The 20,233-nt window shown below is 32.0% G+C and overlaps 2 protein-coding genes across 3 annotated transcripts; both read left to right on the forward strand.

Annotated features, from left to right (window-relative positions):
• The first annotated feature begins 2,939 nt into the window (after nucleotides 1–2,939).
• Nucleotides 2,940–14,005, forward strand: LOC8286721 (putative glucose-6-phosphate 1-epimerase). The gene is made up of 18 exons (XM_015728929.3): nucleotides 2,940–3,161; nucleotides 4,492–4,597; nucleotides 4,734–4,778; nucleotides 4,927–5,022; nucleotides 5,112–5,192; nucleotides 5,370–5,411; nucleotides 5,594–5,757; nucleotides 5,897–5,945; nucleotides 6,058–6,094; nucleotides 6,343–6,489; nucleotides 10,811–10,884; nucleotides 11,050–11,124; nucleotides 11,711–11,767; nucleotides 11,854–12,017; nucleotides 12,482–12,616; nucleotides 12,984–13,086; nucleotides 13,290–13,389; nucleotides 13,653–14,005. The coding sequence occupies exons 2-18, from the start codon at nucleotides 4,529–4,531 to the stop codon at nucleotides 13,859–13,861; spliced, it is 1,647 nt and encodes a 548-aa protein (XP_015584415.1). The 5' UTR covers nucleotides 2,940–3,161; nucleotides 4,492–4,528; the 3' UTR covers nucleotides 13,862–14,005.
• A 1,745-nt stretch (nucleotides 14,006–15,750) lies between these two features.
• LOC8286723 lies at nucleotides 15,751–17,722 on the forward strand. 2 transcript variants are annotated; one of them, XM_048372117.1, is made up of 2 exons: nucleotides 15,751–16,695; nucleotides 16,951–17,413. In XM_048372117.1, exons 1-2 carry the CDS (start codon nucleotides 15,968–15,970, stop codon nucleotides 16,982–16,984), a joined length of 762 nt encoding a protein of 253 aa, XP_048228074.1. In that variant the 5' UTR covers nucleotides 15,751–15,967; the 3' UTR covers nucleotides 16,985–17,413. The 2 variants fall into 2 exon arrangements, with proteins under 2 accessions (XP_048228074.1, XP_002511957.2); XM_002511911.4 differs by having other exon boundaries at nucleotides 15,778–16,695; nucleotides 17,311–17,722.
• The last annotated feature ends 2,511 nt before the right edge of the window (nucleotides 17,723–20,233 follow it).

A 20,233-nucleotide genomic window follows, 5' to 3' on the forward strand; every position in this document is an offset into this window, starting at 1 on the left:
GATTATTCTAGAATATTCCAGATGCTTCTAGATATTTCCAGATGATTCTAGAATGTTTTAGAATCCCTCCTTGCTTTGTAGCGAACTCTGGAGGCTTCTTGGGCCTTTGAACCTTTGTGCGAGAAGGGGAAATATGCGGGCTCTGACATTCTCCCCCACTCATTCTGGCAACGCCCTCGTCGCGTCCCTGCTGTATGCCCCGTATCCTTCCTTTCTTATTTTTTATGCAAGGCCTTCATCAAAACCACATTTAAAGAAGCCACGACAAGGTGCCACGGACTATAAAACGACTTTTGTTTATTCCGATAGGACCCTTCCCTATTATCCTCTTTGTCAGTCTTCTCACATTCCTTTTGTAAATTGTGAATTCATCACTACGCATATTCGAAATTCATAAGTTACAATATAAAAATCATAAATTAAAATAATAGATTCTTATGTTGAAAATAAGTTTATTAGTAAAGATTAATGAATATATACTTCATATTTAATGAATCTTACACTAATAATATATGAAAATATAATTTATAAGTAATGCACCTAAAGTTTATGTTCAATAGATCCAACACTAATAATATATAAAATACAATTTATGAATAATGAACCTAATATTTATGTTTAATAAATCTGCCACTAATAATAAATGAATATACATTTTATAAGTAATAAATGATAGATTCACATGTTAAAAGCAAGTTCATAAATAAAAATTAATGAATATACATTTTATATTTAATGAACCTTATACTAATCACAAGTGAAATATAATTTATAAATAATGAAATTAAAATTTATGTTTAACAAATCTGACACTAATAATAAATGAATGCATATTTTATAAGTGTTGGATCTAAAGTTTATGTTTAATGAACTCGACACTAATACTAAATAAGTATACACTTTGTAAGTAATGAATATACTGTTTGTACATAAAATAAATCAATATTCATAGGTTAAATAATAACAAGTTCATTATCTACAAACTACAAATTTATTAATATAGTATGCACATTAATATCTATAGAATAATCATTTAGACTGAATTAGCTATTTGTTTATATAATTAAACTTATTAAATTTTTTCTTAATTTGAATAAAATACTATAAAATCATTAATTATTGTAGAATAAAGAAAGTAACTATTAATAAAATTTTGAATAAAAAATAACTAAAATTTTTTAAAAAATAAAATTACTTTTAAAATTTAAAATTTAATAAAATTAATAATTTACCAAATATCAAATATAATTTTCATATTCTAAATTTTATAATTAATTATTAATTTGTAACATGAGTATTTTATTATCCAAAATACTACATAAAAAAACTAAAAAACTATATATATACAAATAAGAAAACATATAAATAAAACTTTAAAAATATTTATTATACACGTATAAGATGATTGAAGTCCACAATACTGTATGAATCTGGATATATCATGCTGCGACCAATTTTTCATATTGTGAGGTTATTATAAGAATCCTCGTTACCACAACCTATTTATGCTAACAATTAAAAAATGATTTTCAAAGTCTATATGTAAAAATCGAGCTTTGAAAATATTTAAACAAAATAATATATATATATATATATATATATATATATATATATATATATATATATATATATATTTTCAAAGTATATATTTTCAAAATTAATGACATGAAATTATTACAATATAGCTATTACATTAACTCATAAATTATTTTAAACATATAATAATTCATAATTTTAAATTCAAATTTATTAATTTCTTCATTATTTGTAATAGTTCTTTACTTGGGCTTATATTTTTCATAAATTATTTGTGATATGTATGCTTAATTCTAGATATATCGAATTTTTATTTTAATAATAATATGCAATCTAAAATTATATGTAATTTTATAATTTTTTTAATTTATTCATTAATAAATTATATTATAATTAGACGCCGAACTCTAATTCTAAAAAATAGTAAATTAATTATATTTTAATTAATAAATAATTTTCTAATAAGATAATAATATAATTATATTCTAATAAAAATCACACTAATTATATTTTAATACTATATTAACTAATAAATTAATTTTTTAATTAGATAATAATTTTAAATTTTAAAAATAAATTTATTATAAATTTTTAAATATCTAATAATAAATAAATATTTAATTATATAATAGATCCTCAATTACAAAAGAATAATATCGATTATATTAATAGTACTAATTAATATAATTCTAAGATTAATTAATAAATATTTTATATATAATTTTTATATTATTATATCAATAAAATTTTAAAATTTTTAAAAAGTAAAATAACATTTGAAAATACTAATTTACTATTAATTTTTAAAATATTTATAAATTAATATTAAATTTTAAAAAATAATAATATTTATTTAATTATGTAATTAAAATAATAATACCAGCCGTCTTAATTTTTTAATTTTGTATTAAAAAATATTTGCGATCAACGATATATTTAATGGAACTGTGGAACAGGAAAATAAATGATAATTATCAAAATAATAATTAAAAATAATAGGCAACTATTTAATTAATTGGTTTAAAACAGCCATGTAAGCATCCAATTAGCTTGTCAATGGGTGGGCCGGTCATGGATTTTAAACGAGCTATTCATTGTGGTTAATGTTTTTAGATTTCTGAATTTGATTTATTTAAAATAAAGCAAAAGAGACCACGTAAGCCACATGACGGGTGGAATAGGTTGGACCCAAGCTCGAGACGCGTAGATCGAGTTGTTGACAAACACGTGTACGGTAGAGGTGACGTTGGAATAAATTAAAGGCCAGCGCGAATATCGATGGGCCAGCTCAACAACCACCACATCCCTGTATATACGGTGTACGTATACACTTCTTATATATACGACACGTGTCTGGTGACGTGGATGTTGGGTTGGCGCTCCCTTCTGGTTCTTCTTCTCCAACCCTCTCTCTCTCTTTTGCGGTTTCTTTCTCTATCTCTCTTTCAGAGAAAAAACAAAAAAACAAAAAAAATCCTCTTTTTTTTCGTTTCCCTCTCTGCTGTAGGGAGAGAAAAATGCAGAAGCTGAGAAGCTACTGGTAGTGTGTTCGTGAAGTAATTCCAATTAGCCAATAGTTGAAGATACTTTAAAGCATTAGCTTGTAGGGGATTTGATAATTTAAGGTATGTAGAATTTTAAGTTATTTTTTCTCTGAAGATTTTAATCTTCCGATAGCGAACTTATTTCTCCAATTGTGCAATTACTTTTTGGTTGGTGAGAAAATGTAGGAAACACAAGGAAATAGATAATTTTCGTACATATAGATGCGAAACGCTGAAAACTTCACTGAAATAGTTCCTTTCTTTTTTCTTTTGATTTTAACAATTTTTTTTTTGCATAGCTATGGATTACAACGTGCCGTTTTGTCATAAAAAAGGATCAGATTATAATTAAGTTTGTATAGATCTCTTGAAGAAAATTTGAATCAGCTTTGGATTTCTCTCTCTTAGTGAGTTTTAGAATTTTTTTTCTCCCTTTGAGTTCTGTTTCTTCTTTCTTTTCTTTTTTTTTTTTCTTTTTTTTGGAAAATCTGAAGAGGACTAATTAGATGAAGGAAAAGGGGAAATTGGGCAATTTGATTTGGAAGATGAAATTAATTGAAAAGACTTACGGCAGAGCGTTCAGCACTGACTGGTTAAGAAATTCAATTCACATGAATTACACAGGGCTTAGCTCCTGTTTCATGAGGGTATTTTTGTCTTTTGGTTTCATGACTATCATGGGGAGAAAGATTTTGCTGCTGCTTAGTCACTTCTCTCTCACTTTTTTTTGCTACGCGATGGCTCATCAAAATGACGTTTACACCCTCGCCTTTCAAAACATTCTCAACCTGTTGAATGCCAGCCCACGGCTCTCCTCTTCCCTTCTTCTCCTTCTTTGTTGTTTGTAAGTTTATAATAATAATTATTTTCTTTTTAAAGACTATTAATCTGTATATAAAAGGGAAACTTCAGCAACCTCTTCACTTGATATTAGTATAATTCTTGAATCTGAAGAAAACTCCTTCCTGATCCATGAAATATAAGCTGATTCTGAATTAATTGTATAGTTTCTTAAGCACTTCATAGTTCTCCCTCTTCGCAAAACGTTTGGTTAAGCAAATCTTGTTGAGCTAGTATTTACTTGTTTAGCATCAGCAAAGAGATAGTCATCTATGTCTTGCTGGGTCATACTCAATAATGGGATGTGGCAAATTAAATATTTGGGGCGAATTAATGCTCTGGTGGGTATCAAGACGCGAGAAAGATGGTTAAGCTTGATATTTTATTTTTTGAAACATATGGTTTACCTTGATGCAGTTGCATATGTCCCGACTCAGTTTTAATCTCAGAATTTTGGTTTCCTTGTGGATTTGTTTTACCTTTTTTCCTTTTATTTTATTTTTTTTCGTTTTTCTCTCTGCTCTTGTCCTCGCTCGTCAATGCTATCTTGACATGTCTGCCTTTGATGCAGGTGACTGAGGTTTCTCAGAAAAAAAAAAAAGAAAAAGATGAAAATGGGAAACAATGAAGAGGGGAAGTCCGCTAAGCGTGATAAATCATCTTCACCTGCACCCCCGGTAAGATGAAAACCAGAAAAAAGAAAATGTTTCTTTTCTGGAAATTAGAATGGGTCGTGCAGTAAAACCTTCAATTCAGTTGTTATTGTGTGATCAATCAACTTCTGAGTATTGGTCAATCCTTCTGTATTAACAGGATCAGGCCAATATTCATGTCTATCCTGACTGGGCGGCCATGCAGGTTATCTACTTTATGCATGCCCTTCTTTCCTTTTTTATGTTGTTCTTCTTTTGCAATCGCTATAACATCATTAAAATGTTTATTCGTTAATGAGCGTTGATAGTCACTTTTGCTGATAGTGGTATTAAGTTGCTTTTATCCTCTTCAGGCATATTATGGCCCTAGAATGGCTCTTCCACCATATTACAACTCAGCCATGGCGTCTGGTCATGCTCCTCATCCTTATATGTGGGGTCCACCACAGGTCAGAGTTATATTTTCCGTTTAAGATCTCCAAAGTCGAAGAAGTAATAAATTCAACCAAGGACTAACATGTCCTATTAATTCTTGCAGCCTATGATGCCACCTTATGGGACCCCTTATGCAGCAGTCTACTCGCACGGAGGAGTTTATGCACATCCAGCGGTACCAATAGTAAGTCTTGACCTTTCTTTCCCTACAACTGCAACAGAGATAGTGTTCCTTATATATTCAGTTTGCTTTGTGCCATAGAGATAGGAAAGTAGTTAATTTTATATATGTTGAAGGTTTCAATATTGTACTCAATACTTGATCGTATTTCCCATTATTCTTTTTTCTTTTGTAAATTAGGGATCACAACCTCCTGGTCATGGTGTTCCGGCATCACCTGCTGTAAGTGACGCTTGATATTGCCTTCTGTGCTCTTCCATTTCCAGTTCTGTTACTTGGTTTAACGTATGTATCAATGAAACAAAATGATTAGGAAATAAGCAGTTTGAAAAGGAAGAATTATCATTGCTATGCGTTCACAAATTGGTATTGGATATAATATTAACATTAAAGCAATAATGCAGGCTGTGACACCTCTGAATGTAGAAACACCTACAAAGTCTACAGGAAATGCAGACCGAGGTTTAATAAAGAAGTTGAAAGGATTTGATGGGCTTGCAATGTCAATAGGCAATGGTCATAGTAAGGTGGAGAGTGCTGAGGGTGGGGAACGCAGGCTGTCCCAGAGGTTCGGGACTAACACTTCTGTTTTGAGAGAGCTACTATTTACTTGGAGAGTGCCCAATTGACTGGGTTTTCTTTCTTAATTTATTATTTTATGGCTATACCAAACTTTTAAATCTAAAGCCGTTTGATCATGTGAACAGCTCGGAGACTGAAGGCTCCACCAACGGAAGTGATGGCAATACAACTGCGGTGAGAACTTGTCTTTTTAATAGCATTTGGGAGCATTGTCAATTTTTATTCAATTTGATTTTGAGTGGACGGCCATGTTAAATCCTAACAATAGTCTTTATCCTTGTATCAGGGAAAGAAAAGGAGCCGCGAGGGGACGCCAACTATTGGTAAATCCTTTTTTCCATAAAAAATATATCTCGATTTAACTGTAGGGTCGACCTGGAATGACAGCTTTTTTAAGCATCAGTTTTCTAATCCCTTTATGTGTTATGCTTGACCATTATTTAAGTTTGTGAAATGGCAAAATTGGCCCCTACTTTGAAGAAGCAGTGGAACCTATATTCATAAGCCTTCTTGTCCAAAACTTCTAGTAATGGTTACTTTCTAATATATCCTCGAATATTTATATCAACAGGTGGAGAGATTAGAACTGAGACACGGGTCAATTCTCTTCCTACTGGAGAGGCGAAGTCAGTGGGATCTGTTATTTCACCTAGCATGAGCACAGCATTGGAGCTCCGGAACTCCCCTGTGAGTGCTGCTAAGACTAACGTTCAACCTTGTCCAGTCCTGCCTCCTGAAACATGGATACAGGTATTGTATATTTGTATGCCTATGGTACTGTCTAATCTTTTTTTTTTAAAAAAAATTGTTTCTCTCTCCAGTGCATCTCTTATCCAGATCCTGAATGCATTTCTCTGCTTTAAGAAGTTCCCTATTGATTTAAAACAATAAATGCATTATTTTAAGCACTCTTTTATGATTTTTGGATGGCCCTTTAGAATGAGAGGGAGCTGAAGCGGGAGAGGAGGAAACAATCGAATCGAGAATCTGCTAGAAGGTCAAGATTGAGGAAGCAGGTAAAGCAAATAGGAATCTGCTGTTGGTTTGAACTTCTTATCTTTTGTGTCAATTGAATATCTGAAACTTTTTCTTTTGCTATTCCTCCTATCTAGGCTGAGACTGAAGAACTTTCTCACAAAGTGGAATCCTTGACCTCTGAGAATTTGGCACTAAAATCAGAAATACATCAAATGTCTGAGAAATCAGAGAAATTAAGGCTTGAAAATGCAGCATTACTGGTGTGCCTTAGTATCCTTTGTGCCAACGTTTACCCATGTTATTTTAAACTCTTCTTTCCCTGATTCATGATTCTGGTGGGTGATACTTGAGGTGTTTCAATATGCAGGAAAAGCTGAAAAATGCAGAGTTAGGACATTCACAAGATATCATGTTGAACAACAGTGATGAGCCAAGGGGCTCTGCTGTTAGCACAGAGAATCTGCTCTCGAGAGTGGATAATTCTGCCTCTGTTGAAAGGAAAACAGCGGAAGACGGTGATATATATGAAAGAACCTCAAACTCTGGGGCCAAGCTGCATCAACTGTTGAGTACAAGTCCGAGGGCCGACGCTGTGGCAGCTGGCTAATTTAAAAACTAGCTCATTAATTTTAGAGGCAACCATGTAGTTTTGGCATATTACAAGCCCAAAATTACTTCTAACATGTAGGAAAAGGGGGGACGGAATGGCTGAATAGGGCTGGTGTCCATCTCTGAAACTTGTAATCCAGTTATAAGTGAGGTGTCTCATGGTAGGACTGATGCATTAACATTGGGTGGGGTGGTGGGGACTGTCATAAAAGGTAATGTACATTGAAGAGAATTAGGTTATTTGGTTTAGGAACTTTTTATATGCATATGTTTGTGCGATTTTACTGATGTAGATACAGTTTTATGATGATATTTATGTGCGAGAAAGATGAGTAATTCGACTAAATACAGGATGATGATCTGCACCGGGAGTCGCCGTGAGGAGAGCTTAAATAAGAACCACCGAGTAACTTGGATATTCAGTATCAGTCATCTTTTTTTTTTTTTTTTTTTTTTGGTAAAAGAAGATTCTCGAAATATCTAAGACCTGTGCGAGACTTTGTTCGTTTGTTATAAAACCTGTGAATTTCACCAAGCTCTTTTAGAGCTTCATCTCAAGGAAGGGATTATTGATTTGTTCTAAGTTGGGTACCGCCATAATTTCCTCTTTTCACGAGCATATGATGTTTGATTGTGGAGATGCGCAAACCAAATTCTTTTTCCATTTTTCTTTTCTTAAATTTTTGAAAATTGGTTTTTCTTACTGTTGAGTTTGAATTCTGTAGCTCTTGAGCTTCATAATTGTGTAAATTTCAGATTACTAAAGCTAAATTGTCTACTTAATTCTGATTTGCCGTTTATCCGATTATTGATAAAATAATAGAAATTTATTAATAGAAAAAAGAAAATATTAGGTCAGAATTTTCATTTCACACTGGAGCATAACCACTCGCTACCTATGTCACTTCTCTACTCTTATCATTTTAAAACATTTGACATAATTACCACCGCAGGCTTATTAATAATATTCAAAGATGTTATGGGAATCGGGTATTGCTATTATGATCTTTTAAGTACCTCAGACAAATAAAGTTGTTCATACTTAGTTTTATTCACATCACCTTGTCAATTTGAATCCCGTCACCAGCTACTTCAGCAACGGATTATTTTCTATAGTGACGTGGTGATATCTATTAGAGTACAAATCAGAGGTTCTTAAGACCTAATTACATGATGTAAGTGAGGGACAAATACATACAATATGGAGACTTGGTTCTCCTTTTTCACCTTCACACTTGATCTAATATAATATAGAAAGCTATGGGTCCTAAGAAACAGAGATTAAGGCCCAACCTAGCTTCATGTAATCCTAACAAACAACCATTAAAGTCAAGCCCATTACGTATGATCATGGATTTAGCATCCGAGTGCAATTTAAGAATTCTGAAAAATTACAGAAACAGTTGCCCCCGCACCCCACCCCACAAAACTGGAAGGCTGGGAACATGATTCAAAACCCCAATCTAAAGTCCACAATTACCGGCTTTGTCTGCTGGTCCCACTCCTGATCTTATCCCCTCCTGTCTCTCACTTGCTTAAACCCTTTTCTTCTTCTCATATTGATGCTCTTATAGAGCAGAAAAGACCATGTCAAAATTGTTCAATTTTCAATAAATTTGTATTCTGTATAGTACACCAACATTGAGAAACTATGTTAAAGTACAATTTGAAGTGATCCACGTACGTTTTGGAGGCATCTCTCTCACTTACCAAATTTCTTTCAAAAAAATAAAACTTTTTGATAAAACATATTTCAGCTGTAAAGATGGAATGGAATATGGACTGTCGAAGGATGATTTTAGAGGTTGATTCAGTTCTTATGGCTTTCGAATGCTAGTGACGGGTGGGATCATGCATCTTATTTATAAAAGTATATATATACTGCTACTAATAAAAAAATATATTTATAAAAGTATTTTTATTTTAATATTTAGTACGATATAAATATTTTATTATTTTAAAATTAATAAATAATTTTAATTATTTATTAATTTAATTTAATTCTAGACAAATCAAGGGTGGATAAAATCTTTTTTAGTACATTAACAGAATTATCGGGACACAAATGGCCATGCTTGAGTCACGTGCAAGCTGAGAGCGAGCCGGGTGCTGTTGTTTTCACCAAAGTAATGGAAGTCAATAGTCAAACCTTAAAAATTTCATAGTCGATGGGCAACCTCCATTATAATCGCAAAAACTAAGAAAATAAAATAGTAGGTGCAGGGCCCATCATCCTTTATATTATGTACTAGTTTAAAATTAAAGGAATAAATATTAATATTAGTATATTCTACATTAAGCAAGTCTTTCTAATTTTTCTATATGTTTATCTTTCTCTGTAATCAATACTATTGAATGAACAGTCTTAATCTAAAATATTCCCTGTTTATAAAATAATTTTGAACCGTTTGTACAGGGTACGTGTACTTCTCGTATCTCCACGTCCCTAGATCTCTGCTACTCCTATCTCTTCTTTTATTATTGTTTTTTCACTTCCTTCTACAATCTTGCCTTCTACTTTTGCTTTCTTCCCCCCTTCACATTTATGTCGTAAGAATGATAATCAATAAGTATAATCAAGAATGCTGTTCTTTTTCTCTTTGTTTTTGCACTTCCCTTTTAGGCTCTGTCTCCGTTCGCTTTTCGTTCTAGATTGCAACTTTTTGATGCAATTTTAAAGGCACTAAAAGGGTTTCTACGTTTGAAGCCATTCTGGGTTTTGATGTTACCAAGTGGGCTTTGTCATAATTTCACTCATAGCGCAGTTAATAGTAATTACTATACATAATATACTTCAAGAAGAATAGTGTTGTGTTTGGTGGATTTTTGTGATTTTTGGATCCTGTAGCTGGGAAAGATTAGATCTTTTTTGTCTTTAGTTTTTCTTTTCCCTGATGAGGGAAAGAAAAAGTTTTGAAACTTTGGAGAGAATATCTCATAAAGGTTATGATTTCATTTATGGTCTTATCGTCTGATTGTCTTCTTCTGATGTAAATGTGACAAGTTTCTGGTGATTTCTTTATCAATTATAGGTAGGTGTTGGCCTATTAAGTTGCCAAATGTTTCAATTGCTCGGTCTCTTTGTTTGAGCTCTAGCCGTTTTCTTGTTACTTCAATCTCATTTCTCTTGCATTTTAGTTTATATAAGAGAGATTAGTATTAGAGTTCTCTAGATCGAAGGTATAGTGAGAGCTTGTGCTTTTGAATTCACAAGGCTCACCAGATATTTGTTGTCAACTATTTTGAAAGGTACTTTTACGTTTCTTTTTAATTTCATTGGTAAGGTATCTGATAATTCTTGGTATTTTTTAGAAGGCTTAATTAAAGATTAGAAGTCCGTTAGGAATCTATTTGGGTGGTGTTTGGATTTCAAAGAGGGTAGAGTACTAGAAATCTCAAGTTTTTCTTCTTCAAAATGGGGCATTCTGCAGCTGTCTGGGATCATAGAGCAGCCATTGAGATTGCAAAGGACTGGAATGGTATCGACCAAGTTGTTCTTCGAAACCCACGAGGGGCCTCTGCCAGGGTGAGATTTTTGTTATTTGTTTCTTTCCAGAGTTAATGAATTCACTAATCACTATTTCTTATTGATGTAAAATAGGGAATTCAACTAATGAGGAGTAGATATGTTCTGTTTAATCTGTGGAAAAACGTGATAAAATTTGATGGGTTTTTGGTTTTATGATAATAGGTAAGCCTGCATGGAGGACAAGTAGTTTCATGGAGGAACGAACAAGGGGAAGAGCTTCTATTCACCAGTAGCAAGGTCCATTGTTTTTCAAAATCTTGACTTATATCTGTCCTGCCATGTAATATTTTGTTTAGTTAGGTAGATGTCTTGCCTGTAATGTACAGTTAGGTAAAGGTTTTAATTTTGGTTTTGGGGCCATTATCCAGAAAATTGACATTCAAAATTATGGAGCTATACCAGTCAAAAAGTTACTAGAGATTGATCTTCTAGAAAAAGATCAGATCGGAATTTGCTTCTGATAAATATTTATTTTTTCTAGCCAACTGCCAACTCGTTAGTGAAGGGGAAATAGGGTAGTTTAGATGTCTTTTTTGTTTTTTTGTTTTTTTATTTTTCGGAAAATTAGCTTATAACTTGCCTACATTGCCCATTTTACTCCTTGAGTCTGCCTCTATCCTAGATGCAGGACTGTCTTTAACTTTTTATCCCAATGTTTTAGCTCCATGAAGGGCTATAGCACTTCAAGTTCACCATATTATGGGATCCTAGTTGTTTTTAGTTGCTAAACAGGCTATCCTAGGTTATGGCTCATCATTAACAACTATTACCTGCTAGAGCTTTTGAGGCTGATCTACTGTGTGTGATGTTGCATTTATTGTAGGCAATCTTTAAGCCTCCAAAAGCAATGAGGGGAGGGATCCCTATTTGTTTCCCTCAGGTACTTTGATCATTCTCTTCTATATGCATGAACATAATTTCTGTCCTGGATTTCTTGCTTATAAATGCCGTCTAATGCTCGTGAAGTTTGGAAACTGCGGATCACTAGAGCAGCATGGTTTTGCTAAAAACAAGATATGGATAATTGATGACAATCCTCCTCCTTTGCACTCTAATGATTCCCATGGAAAATCCTTTGTTGACCTACTGCTCAAACCATCTGAAGAAGACCTGAAGGCATGGCCCTATAGGTATAAGCTTGAATGCTTTAAGTTCCTGTTTATGTAAAAAAAAAAAAGAGAGGACTTTCATGTCTGTCTGCATGACTAAGCTTTTGCTTGACAATAATAGGTTCTTCAGTCTCTAATTTATGTTTCTCCTTATTATTGAGTTATTTGTTTTTTGTGCCCTAAAATGTTTGAATTTTTTAATTGGTCTGTAATGAAGTGAATTTTCTTTACGTTGTAATTATGATATAATTTGCCTGGACAAATTATTCCGAAAGAGATCATAGGTTCTTTCTTTACATTGTAATTACAATCTAATTTGTCTGGACATATTTATTCTGGAAGAGATTGAAGGTTGCGGACACACTGCAGAAATGTTGACTTGTCCCAGAACCACATCTATGTGAACTCAGCTATCTATATCTAAGCCGGCAATAAAAATTAAAGTGATTAGTTCTTTTAACTGATCTTTATCTTCTTTGTTTCAGTTTTGAGTTTCGTCTTAGGGTGTCGCTTGCAACAACAGGAGACTTGGCACTAATATCAAGAGTTCGGAACATCAATGGAAAACCATTTAGTTTCTCATTTGCATATCACACGTATTTATCTGTTTCTGACATAAGGTATAGATTCTTTTCCAAATTTGGAGTAATGCCAATAGGATAGTTGGGCTTTTGAGCATATGAAATATTCCATATTTATTTTCCAAAAGCAAAATCTTGCTCATGGCAATATGGTGACTCTGCGCATTTATGGAACTCATCTGATGAGATGTATTTTGGTAGTTTGAATTGCATAATTCATTTTCCTCTCATACTTAGAAGTGAATGTGTAGTAAGTTTCCCACCAAAATTGAATATATAATATTTTTTCACTTTGCGGAATCCACGAGTCAGTATCTCTCATGCTTCAAATTTTTGCATTTCTGTTATGACAAGTAATTTCCATTAACAGTCCATATGCTTACATGAATGTCAATTCTAAGTTCAGTGAAGTGAGGATCGAAGGACTGGAGACACTCGACTACCTAGACAACCTTTACCAAAGAGAAAGATTTACGGAACAAGGAGATGCTCTAACTTTTGAATCTGAGGTATATATACTGGTTAAAACATAAATAGCAGGTAGACTCGGGAATCATCAATTATCAGACTTACTATTGCTTATAACATAATTTAATAAAAATCCAACTTCTGATACTTGCATGGTTTTGGAATTAGATATAGAATACAGACTATATCCTATTTTATTTATCCATCCATTTGCTTTTACTTATTTATCTGATCTGTCTGGCAGGTTGATCGAGTTTACCTTAGTTCTCCAAATGTAATTGCAGTACTTGATCATGAAAAGAAACGGACATTTGTCATCCGAAAGGAAGGATTACTTGATGTTGGTAAGCTACCATTTAAAAGAATATGTATAAATTACCAACACATGCATGTGCACACGTGTTTTGAGCATGTGCATGTTGGAGCAAAAATACACCAAACTGAGTGTGGTGATGACAATTGTTGAACTTCTTTTATCTGTTAATATCAATGATTGTGAGGAAAGCTCACTGCAAAATCTGCACATGCATAACTTGGTAAGTGCACAAAAGGTTATATATGGTCCCCCCACATTCTTCCATAATATGTTGTAACGTTTTATGAACAGTGGTGTGGAATCCATGGGAAAAGAAATCAAAAGCAATGGCGGATTTTGGGGACGAGGAGTATAAACATATGCTGTGTGTTGATGGAGCAGCAATTGAGAAAGCTATCGCGTTGAAGCCGGGCGAGGAGTGGACAGGGCGTTTGGAGCTTTCAGTTGTGCCTTCGAGTTTCTGCAGTGAACACTTTGATCTTCAGAGAAGAGGCTTTTGAAATGGTACAGGACTAAATGGCTCCTGGTGATGCTTCAAGCTTTTGTTTTTCTTGAGCACATGCAATAGTTTTAAGTATTGAACAAAATGTAACCTTCTCTTCTCTTCCTTTATTATTATTATTATTATTATTATTTTTTTTAAATTGTGAAACATTAAAATGTTTTAATTCAGAGTACTGCAATGGACATAAATAAGGGGCCTCTCGGTTTTGGATTATAAATGGATCAGTACATTTATAACATGTTAATTATAAAAATATTATATCATATGTTATCCTAATTATTTTCTTTTTAATCTCATATGTTATTTACATATGCGTAGCAAAGCCTGTGTGATTAAATATGTCTAAATATGAAAAGGAAGAAGATTAAACAAGGCTGTTCATCTAATAACTATTATCCAGGTTAAGATCTGATACGATTAGTAAATGAATCTGATTAAAGTTTGTCGTTTTTTCTTATTATGGATTCCACAATCCGAATGGTCAAATATAGAATTCAGCTCGGGAAAACCCTTGAAACCAAAATTATAGCTGATGGGTTTTAATTACTGCAGCATTTTACTAGCTTAAAATGATAGTACAAACTATCTAAAATATCTGTCATTAAGAAAGTAAAAAATTGATTTGATTTGTTAAAAGGAAAGAAAACAAATACATTTTTATTTCTGCTTTGTCTTTTCATACTAATTTTATAAGTTTAATAGTATTACATGTACATAATATTTAATTTATAACAATTTTTAAATTATAAAGGACATCTACAAAACTAATTTATTTTAGATCCATGATCCCAAATTAATTATGTGCAATTTTACCATCCAGAGTGTGTCTTTTGTTTGCTTTTTGGATGGCGTAGGCAATTTGAATGTTGAAATCGAATTCAAAGGGCCCTAAAATAGAAAAAGACATTTCATCCAACAGCAGAAGCATTGGGTAATTTTCCAGCAACAGCTCGCATTCACACATATCGTATCCATATATAACACTGTAAAAACATTGCATTGCCATTGGTCAAATCCTTTGTATTTTAGGTATCCAAAACGACAATTTGTTTTTGGTCCTAAAACGACAATATTTTAGGATAACGGCAAGAACAGTGGTGTCCCACGTGGACGAACATGCAGCATTCAACTCATTCCTTGGACGCATTCCAAAATATGCCCCTCCTCACAAATACAAAACCACCTATTCCTTTATATTTTCTGTACTGCTGCTCTTTGGTGAATAATTGTAATAGCTGACAGGATATTGCCTGTCTCAATTCAATTCGAGCAAGATTTTAAATTTTTGTTATTTATAATTAAATGGATTAGTATTATCTAAACAGCTTTTCTATAGTAGGAAATAGATAATCCTCATTAGATTCATAATAACATTCTAAATAAAATGAGCAAATCTTACTTAGCTGCGTACAAGGAACAAACCATGTACATGAATCTGATTGGTTCTTTCTAAGATAAGCAATGTCACGTGATTTTATAAGGCACACACAGGGTGAAAAAGCTTGCCAAATACATGCAAAGGAAAAAGGAAATATCACTGTTAACCTTCCAAGTTTGCCCTTGCTGCTTTATAATATGAACACAAATTGAAAATGAATTACATGAATAAGGTGTCGAAATTGATAAAAGTATTTAATGTATAATTTAAAAAACAAAAGAGAAAACAGGTATAGAATTAGAAATGTTTTCTTCCTAACAATTGACTGAGTTTCCGGTTACAATATCTAAATTTTTCAATTATATTTTATTGCTTTAAACCATTTATCTACTGACGTAATACATTTGGGAATAAATTATTCCCTGAAAAAGTAGGCGATAGAATGCAAAAACTGCCAAAACATTTCCCGCCATGTCAGCAAGTGGACGCCGCGCGTGAATCTCGCCAACTGAATTTCTGCCACTGCCAAGCTTCCCTTCCCTTCCATAAAGAGACAATTCCTCAATCTCTCACTTCATATTATTACATCCCGATTCGATTCCATTATCATCGTCTCCAGTTTCCCTTTCTTTAATCTCTCATCTCATTTCTCCCTGGATCCACTTTTTTAAATTTCAGAATTAGCCTGAATTTTTCCAAAAAAACTTACAAACATCGCATAATATGGCAGCACAGGAGCAGGCAATGAAACCGATTCTCCAAAAACCGCCAGGTTTCAGAGACCCAAGCAAACCAGTTCCAAGACCGCCGCCACCGTTGCGAAAGGCCGCCTTGCCACCTTCATTCCAACCGAGAAAAAGACGCAAGAATTACGGTGGTATGTGCTGCCGCATTCTTGTAATTATCTCATTCACCGTCTTATTAATTCTCTTCATCCTCGGCGGCGTTTTCTACCTATGGTTCGATCCAAAACTCCCCGTTTTCCACCTTCAGTCATTCAAGATTTCTTCCTTTCGCGTCACTACTAAACCCGACGGAACTTATCTCAATGCTGCCACTGTGGCAAGAGTAGAGGTCAGGAATCCCAATTCTAAGTTAACGTATCGATACAGTGAGTCTCAGGTCCAAATGACACTCGGTCAGGATCAGGGGACTCAATTGGGTTCCATGAGTTTACCTGGATTCCTTCAGGATAAAAAGAACACCACCAGTTTCAAGATTCAGATGAGTGTGAAGAATGAGCTGATTGAGGATGGTGTTGGGTCCAGGCTTAAGTCTCAGTTCAAAAGTAGAAAATTGGTGGTGAATGTTCAGGTTACGACTAAAGTTGGAGTGGATGTTCAAGGGTTGGAGATTGGGATGTTAGGGGTGGATGTGTCGTGTGATGGTATTACATTGAAGCAGATTGATGGCGATGATATGCCTAAATGCAGTATCCACACACTCAAATGGTAACTTGTTTCCAAATTTTCCTTCTTTTCCTTTTTTAATTATTGGGTTATATTTTATAATGAGTGTGCTATGATACCTTGATCATTTTGAATGGGAAATATTGGAAATTTCAAATTGGTTCCCTAGGTTTACTGGGCCTTGTACCCTGCTAATAATGACAGAGATTTAGTTATTAACATTTAAAATGGTCCAAATTCTAATTTGGAACATCTAAGAGGTGTTCTGCTCTTCCCTCTTACATTCGAGCTGAACAGGTGGATGCAAACGTTAACGTATCAGATTGATTAAGTGCAAGAAAACTGATGTAGCCGCTGAAAGTCCAACCCTATGACATAAGGTGTCTCTTCTTTTAGGAGGTTGATGATTGCGTACGTTGATCCGTTGGTGTCAATGCCAACAGTAGAATTCCTGTCAAGACCTGAAATCTGATTTTATCGTTAGGAATTTGGATTCTTTCATATTTTAGTATCATCATCAATCATACCCAATTTTATTTGCTTCATCCCTCATCAGGTCTCTCTTTTTGACAAATCTCCGTTTGTTTATCCGAAGTAACTATATATAGTGATCTGTGGATTGACCTTGCTGATGTATATTTGTTGATTTGGGTGCAGGATCAATATAAATTGACAAAAACTTCTTGTGCAAGGAAGTAAATGACGCTAAAAAGAAAGATCGATGATACCATACATCGAATTGCAGGCAAACATTTGTTCCCAAAACAGCTTCCTGATAATTTTGTCCAATTCTAAAATATTGTAATTATTTACTTTAAGTTGAGGATGCATGGAATGGAGATGGAGATCTGAGAGTATCATCGATAATGGTCCAACGTGGGGTCCAAGTTCAACCTTCTTAAATCTTTGATTCCTTCATCCTTCCCTGATGTAACGGGGATACGTAAAAGAAAAGTACATAGCTATAATTATTTGTTTAATTCTGGTTGTTGATATTGTATACCTTTCTTTTTGTCTAAGAATCTCGTTGTTGGGGGTGGGGCTGCAAATGGCTCTCCTGGATTCCTGATGGACTGTCATGGTTACTATTCTTGAATCTTGTTTACTTCTATTTTCAGAATAAGCAAAGAATGAATCAAAGTGAAACAGGGTGCTAAGTGCTAACATCTTAGATTGTTTTTCCCTGGAATAGGTATCGGATAGAGTTAATGTGGGAAAGACAACTTACGACCTACTACTATAAGTGTCTGCCTCGTTAAGTCAGGATAGTGAGAGAGGGATGTCATAACTCCTTTGGGTGACTGATTGAAAAATTCTTCCTAACTCTCCTTCATTTGCATTTCCTTTTAATCAATGAAACTTGAATTCTCACATCCACCATTAAAACGATCTCACTTTATTAATAAATTAAGACATAGATTTATATTATGAAATTCTTCAGAAAGACATTGAACTCATTAGCTATTTTCGATAAATAGTTCAAATATTGAATCCACAACGCAGAGATTTAAAGTTTCTTTTAGCGGAAACAAGTGAAATGAAAAAAGTAAGGTGGTGGTGGGTGCATTTTACACCCTAATCACTTTCTTTTCTGTGAAATAATACTTGTCGCAATAATATAAAGAAGCTTTTTGTTGGAAATAATAAGTTGTCCAAGGAAAGAAAGGACTTAAACCAACAAAAAAAGAAAGAAAGTTGAAATAGAAAATCACGGCCTGAATAGATTGTCAAAGGGTGGAATTAGGCAGGATGTTCATCCATCAGATGAAATGTTTACAAGTCTGGTTATAAGTTTCTATCAACCCGGATGGCATGGGAAAATGGGTTTACATTTTACATTGTTGCTTTGCTTCATGAGTACATAAATCCTACTATGATGACCGACTATTTGTTTAATATAAATACATTTAAACTTTTTTATACTAATATTTTATATAAAATTAATCTCTATATAATAAAAAAAAATTATGGTTCAAATTTAAATAAATTATAAATAAGAATAAATTATCTATTATAATAAGTTATAAATTTTTTAAGTTCTAATTTTAAAAAATATTTCTCTATTATTTATATATATATATAACTTTAAAAAATAGATATTTTATTATATTTTATCTTATTATAATATCATTTTATTTTATTAATTTTATTTATATAATATGATATATGATATTTACTTATTTTATTTCTAGTTTTTATCAATTTACCAACAAAATCAAGTATTAAGTCTAAAGAAAAAGTTTAGTATTCAAACCTTCATTAAATTATAATCTCTTAATAATAATAAATTTTATTTGGTTTCAAGTGTATGACTGTAGACAAGTTTTATTATATACATTTTCACTAATGAAGTCAATTTTTCATTTTAAAACTACGCAGTAAAAATAATTATTTATTTACATTTATTATAAAAAAAATAACTAATTTAGTATAGATTTACGCACTTAAACTTAAAAATTTTACCTCTTAAGAGCATATGTTTAGACGGACAAACATTTAGTTAAAATCTTGATATTTATTAAACAAAAGCTTGAAATTTTTGTCTAACGTATTTTATGGAGAAATGAAATTTTAGTCATTAAGCTTTTATTTATTTGTAAAATAATCTTTAAAGGATATATTTATCATATTTTTAATGTTAATTCATATAAATATAATTATAAAATAATTAATAAGTTACTTTTTAATAAAAATATAATTTAAAGAAGTATATTAATTGTATTTTAACATTAATCATATACATTTAACTAATAATTAATAAAATATCAAATTCTATCTTAATATTTCATTTATAATTTATACATATTTTATTTTAAGGTTGAGCTTTGTAAGTGTTTAAACATATTTTTAGGACATTTCTATGTGTTCAAAATACTGGCATAATATTATTATTTATATAACTAATCTTTTATTTGAACGTTTATTATTATTATTTTAATTATAAATATTTTCTAAAAATATAATATTAATTTTATTTTATAAAAATTATATATTTAAAATATGACTAAAATATATATAAAAATTAATAAAAATTTGAAGTAGATTAATGAAAAAAACTTTTTAACTTAATAAAATTTACAATATTTACGTGTGAGACATGAGCATTGAGAATGTTTATTTTCAAAAGTAAATATAATTTTTTAAATTTAAGTATGACCTTTGAATTAAATGAGTTATTTACTTATTTAATTGCCAACAATTGAAGTAGTCTAGGATTCACGTGTTAATATTGTAAATTTTTTTATTTTATTTTAAGATAATCATAATCTTCAATTAATTGCTTGAAATTATCATAAATTAGATTTATAATAATAATAATAATAATAATAATAATAATATAAATATATTTTAATAATTTTTTCAAAAATATTTTAAAGTAGAATAATTAGTATTACAATAATATAATATTAATTTTTAAAATTATAATCATTATTTAACTTGAAGCTAACTTATTAATTAATATCCTAATTATATTGATAACAATACCATATAATAATTTTACACATGATAAAATTCAAAGTCTTTTTGATAATACCATGCTAGTATTTCTCACTTAGAACTAATTACAAACTAAATCCTA

Source organism: Ricinus communis, chromosome 1, assembly GCF_019578655.1.
Source record: "Ricinus communis isolate WT05 ecotype wild-type chromosome 1, ASM1957865v1, whole genome shotgun sequence".
NCBI classification, from domain to species: Eukaryota; Viridiplantae; Streptophyta; class Magnoliopsida; order Malpighiales; family Euphorbiaceae; genus Ricinus; species Ricinus communis.